This window comes from Pongo abelii, chromosome 14 (genome assembly GCF_028885655.2).
Source record: "Pongo abelii isolate AG06213 chromosome 14, NHGRI_mPonAbe1-v2.0_pri, whole genome shotgun sequence".
Lineage (NCBI taxonomy): Eukaryota > Metazoa > Chordata > Mammalia > Primates > Hominidae > Pongo > Pongo abelii.
The window spans coordinates 47,372,642-47,378,161 of NC_071999.2; the positions used below are offsets into that span (position 1 = coordinate 47,372,642).

Sequence of the window (5,520 nt, forward strand, 5' to 3'; positions counted from 1 at the left end):
TGAAAATTATTTATAGATCAAATTTTTATTTCCAGGAAGATACTTTTTAAATTTTATTTTGTTGTCAGTTTCTAGTTTTATTGTGTTGTGGTCAGAAAATTAATAAGTATCTCACTGGACTGTGAAAATAAGGTATATTATTTGGTTTGATGTATGTTTTATCAATATCTTGTTTATGCTACTGATATTTGTATTTCTACCCATGCCTTTTCCCAAAGTATAAGTATACCTCAATTTCAAACTGTCTTGTCAATGTCGATATGTTTCACATGTGTCTTATGAACTGTATACATCACATATATGAATTTTGCTTATATCTATTTTTATTTATTTAAACAATCCTTTTACTTTAGAATAGTTTTAGATTTACAGAAAACTTGTTAGTACAGAGTTTCCCATATAGCCTTACCTAGTTTGCACTATGCTCAACATCTTTTATTGGTTTGGTACATTTGTCACAGGGAAATTGTGTGGTTTCTTGAAAAAGTCAATAAAGTTGATAAAATTTCTAGCCAGACAAACGAAGAAAAAGAGGAGATACAAATTCCTTATATCAAAAATGAAAAAAGTGTCATTACTACTTATCCCATGGACATTCAAACGGTGACAAAGGAATATTATAGACAATTCTATGCCTCACCCCCCCAAATTTGACACTTAAATATAATGGACCAGTTTCTTGAAAGACACACAGTACAAGGGGAAATATATGGGAAACTCACACAAAGGGAAATAGATATTGTGAATAGGCATATATCTATCACAGAAATTAAGTCAATAATTAATAACCTTCCAAAAAAAAAAAAAAAGCACCAGCCCTAGATGGTTTTCCTAGTACATCTACCAAACATTTATCAAAGAAATAATAGCAATTTTCTATAATCTCTTGTAGATAATAGAAGCAAATGGAGCGCTTTCTGGCTTATTCTTGAGTGCAGAATCACCCTAATACCAAAACCAGATAAAGAAACAATGAGAAAGGAAACTATAGATCAATATCTCTCATGAAAATAGATAATAGATAAAAAATCTTCAAAAATATTAGCAAATTGAATCCAACAATATATAAAAATTAGTATATGCCACAACCACGTGGAATTTATTCCAGGCATGTGAGATTGGTTTAACATTTGAAATATAGTTAATGTAATCCATCACATCAAGACACTAAAGAGACAGTAAAAACATTAGTGGTTGCCAGGGGTTGGGAGGGTGGGGAGAAGAAGGATGAATACAGGTGAAACACAGGGGATCTGAGAGAGGTGAAACTGTTTTATACAATATTATAGGAGTAGATACATGACATTCTGCATTTATCACAACCCATGGAACTGCATGACATAAGGAGTAAATCTTAATGTAAACCATGAACTTTAATTAATATAATACATCAATATTGAATCATTAATTGTAACAACTGTACCACATTAGTGCAAGATGTAATAATAGGAGGAGAAATTGCATGGGTGTGTGTGTGGGGAGGGGTATGTGGAAACTCTCTAAGCTATCTGCTTAAATCATAAACTGTTTTAAAAAAGGAAGTGCATTTTTTTTAAAGGAGCTCACTCTTTTATGATGCAAAGTTGCTTTTCTATAGATGTAACAAGGTGCAGGAAGGTGCAGACTGGGATGAATAAGCACCAAGTGGAATGAACTCCTTTACCCTGAAGAGATCTTGGCCCCTTTCACAACCTACCATATCAACCTCTTAGCCTATATATATATTCTTTGTCACATGTTTGTCTTTATAATGAAAATACTCAAGCTCTTTTGTTCCTATGCAATAAAACATTTAGCAGTAGAATGCACTTTTTCTCCCCTTATACTGTGCCTAAAAACACTTATTGTACTGGGTATATGTGCAATATAAGGAAAAAGGCTATAGGGCTGAAAACCAAGTGAGAATAGTTTTCTGGCATTTTTTCTGTAAATTGCTGATTCACTTTCTGACACTCTTGCTGTTAAATTAGTCTAAGGCAAGCACAGAGGCATACTTGATAAAAGGCTTTAAAAGAATCCTGACTGCTGGGGCTCCAGTCTTTCTGACCTTATTAAGTGGGGTTGGGGACATTTAAGCCTCTTCTCTTTTTTTGATCACCACTGCAGAGCTTGCTGAAATCCGAAAAGCTAACTTGTCTTGCTAGCCATCCATCAGGGGTAATTTAGAAGAAGAAGGCCAGAAAATGCTTTTGCCTTTAAGAATAAAAGAGAATTGTTAATGGGGTTTTTATTTTATTCTGGCACCTAACAATATCTGTGGTGGCCAATTGCAAACTACTGTGATTTTAATGGTACAGAAGCATTAATCTATAATCAGATGATGTTAAATATATTACTCTATACTTGAGTTAATAGTCACTGGTGCTGCTAATGAAGTCAAGGGACACTAAGAACCCTAAATCCTTAAGTTATGATTAAATTAAATCCTTAAATTAGCGTGGTAGGTTCTTCTGCCTCGGCAGTTTTCAAAGTGGGGTCCTGAAACCTTTTCAGTTATACCTGAAAAGAGTTTTTGCTGTTTTCATAATAATTCAAAGACATGATTTGCCCATTTCACGAGGTTGACTTTGCACTGATACTGGACAATTTTCCTTTTTTTGGCCTTGGCTCTGCTTTGTTGACCTCAGAGCACACTTTGAATGCCATTAAAAAACAAACCACATACGCAACAGGAACTGGAACTGGATCTGAATTCTTCAGAGGCACGTGACCTCAGAAGAATTCTTCAACAAGGTGGATTTATACAAAATGCAGAGGAAATAAATGAGGCAATGTGGTGCTGAGTCAAAGGGTAGCAGAGGAGCAGTCAGTGACAGCGCAGGCAGATGATACCTCTTTCTCATAAGTGCGAGTGTAAACCGCAGTGCCCTGGGTGAGTGTCAGGATGAGTTTCCCATCACTTAGCTCTGACACAAATGTCCTCTCTTGCCCGTTACACTTCTGCAGGTGAACAAGTTTGCCTCCATCCAGTGTCACAATGGACTTGACCTTTTTGTCATCTGCTGTTGTCTCATCGAACTCCATCCCCAGCTTAAAGCTGATCTCTGTGTTCTTGAACATGCTCTGTGTTTTTAAGGTGATAATGTCCCCATTCTTTTTGATGACTGTGGTAGGCTTTGTCACGCTAGCCACCTGCCTGGTAGCAAAACTTGCACCGATTAACTTCATGTAGTCATCAAAATTCTTGCTGTCTGAGAGCTTCCAGGTGCACAGGAAGGCATCTACCATGGTGATGCTGGCCTAGACTGAGAGAGAAGCTGTGAGAGAGCAGGTGTGCAAGGACTTGGACTGCCAATATTGGATGCAATTTTTGGTACCTTAGGACCAGTTGAGGCAGTGGCACTAAACTGTACTAATGATCATTGTATTTTTCCCCACCAGACAGTGGTAATATAATTTGTGAGTATCGTCTTGCCTCAACCCATCCGTCATGACTTTCTCACAGCTATTAAAACATGTTTTACAAGCAGAAACTTACATTTTAGATGAATAAATGCAGGCTCATGAGGAAAGGCACTTTTGTGATTGTTTGAGCTGTGAGCGCAGCTCTCTGCTTTTCCATGGAACACCATATTTATTTGAAAGGCCAGCTGATAGACAGGCTGTGGCTATTCAGACTTGTATATTTGGCAGGCATTTTGTAAAAAATGAGAAATTTGAGTCTGACATTACAAGGAAAACAAATGACAGTATTTATAGCCAACGATAAAATTTGAACTCTTAAGTGAAAATTAGAATTTTGGGATACTTGCCTATGCCATCATGAGCTTGGCAGCTTTGCAATACTTAAAGGCTTTTCTAATGAGAACAGTGGTCATATGAATGGATGTAATGTTTTGATATTTATACTAGAAGTGTCACTGTTTCAAAGATCTGCTGATATTTTCCCAAAGACCAATGCATGATGTTGAAAAGTGACATGGTTTGGCTGTGACCTCACCCAAATCTCATCTTGAATTGTAACTCCTGCAATTCTTATGTGTCGTGGGAGGAACCCAGTGGGAGGTGATTGAATTACATATGGGGGCGGGTCTTTCATGCACTGTTCTTGCGATAGTAAATGAGTCTCATGAGATCTGATGGTTTTAAAAATGGGAGTTTCCCTGCATAAGCTTTCTTCTCTTGTCTGCCACCATGTGAAACATGCCTTTCATCTTCCACCATGATTGTGAGGCCTCCTCAGCCACGTGGAACTATAAGTTCAATGAAACTCTTTCTTCTGTAAATTGCCCAGTCTTGGGTCTGTCTTCATCAGCAGCATGAAAATGGGCTAATACACAAACAAAATTCAAAATGTAAGGAAGACTAATGGATTTTAATGTAATGGTTTTAGATTCCACGTTGCAGCCCATCTTTAAGAAACTACCTCTTGTTCAGGTTTGGTGCACTATTAGAGAATAATATCCCAACGATCTGAAATGGCTATTTTACTACTTACCCTCCTTTCAATTGCATATCTGTGTGAGGCTGAATTTTCTTCATATACTTCAACCAAAAGTATACCTTGTAACAGATTGAATGCACAAGTGGATTTGAGAGTCTAGCTGTCCTCTATTAAGCCAGATATTAAGGAAATTTGCAAAAATATAAAACAATGCCAGTTTTCTCACTGATTTTTTAAAATAAAATTTTAAATTTGTGATACATGTAGATTTGCAGAAAATTGTAGAAAATAATACAGTGTGTTGAGCACTGTGGCTCATGCCTGTAATTCCAGCTATTCAGGAGGCTGTGGCAGGAAGATCAGTTGAGCCCAGGAGTTCGAGGCTGTAGTGAGCTATGATTGCACCACTGCATTCTAGCCTGGGGAGAGAGTGACTCTATCTTTTTGTGTGCGTGTGTATATTTAGTTCTGTGCAATTTTAATGCATGTGTGGTTTCATGTTTCTTCTGCCACAGTAAAGATATTGAGAAGTTCCTTCTCTACAAAGGTCCCTCCTGTTGTCCTTTCATGACCATATGCACCTCCCTCCTCTGAATCCTTCTCTCTATGATATGTTGTTTTTTCTGTTTATGATTGTTCCATTTTATTATTAGTTGATGTTAATCTCTTTTTAATTTTTAATTGACATATAATAATTGTACATCTCTGTGGGGTACAGTGTGATATTTCAATACCTTTATGCCATGTGTAATGATCAAATCAAATTAATTAGCATATCCATCACCTTAAACATTGATCATTTCTTTGTGCTGAAACATTTAGCTATTTGAACACATAGAACAAATTATTGTTAACTAGTCACCTTACAGCGCTAAAGAACACTAGTGCTCATTTCTCCTATCCAGCCATAATCCTGTATCCACTAACCAATCTGTCATCTCCTCTCCCTCCTTCCTCCCCAGCCTCTCGATCCCCCTATTCTATCCTCTACTTCTATGAGAGTAACTTATTGAGCTTCCACATCAGTCTCACTATTTTCTTTTGTTTTAAAAGATATAGTTCTTTTTTTTATAAGAATATGTTATTTATGTTAACAGGCAATGGGTTTATTCTTATTTTATTTTATTTTTTTGAGA

General features: G+C 36.6%; 1 protein-coding gene across 1 annotated transcript; it reads right to left on the bottom strand.

Moving 5' to 3' along the window:
• Window positions 1-2,784: 2,784 nt before the first annotated feature.
• On the bottom strand, window positions 2,785-3,228 carry LOC100445367 (fatty acid-binding protein, heart-like). Its single transcript, XM_054529343.2, has one exon. The coding sequence runs from the start codon at window positions 3,226-3,228 to the stop codon at window positions 2,785-2,787; it is 444 nt and encodes a 147-aa protein (XP_054385318.1).
• Between the last annotated feature and the right edge of the window lie 2,292 nt (window positions 3,229-5,520).

What these genes read in the sequence shown, in the direction of transcription:
- LOC100445367 (XM_054529343.2), bottom strand. Translation starts at nt 3,228, where the DNA reads ATGGTAGATGCCTTCCTGTGCACCTGGAAGCTCTCAGACAGCAAGAAT.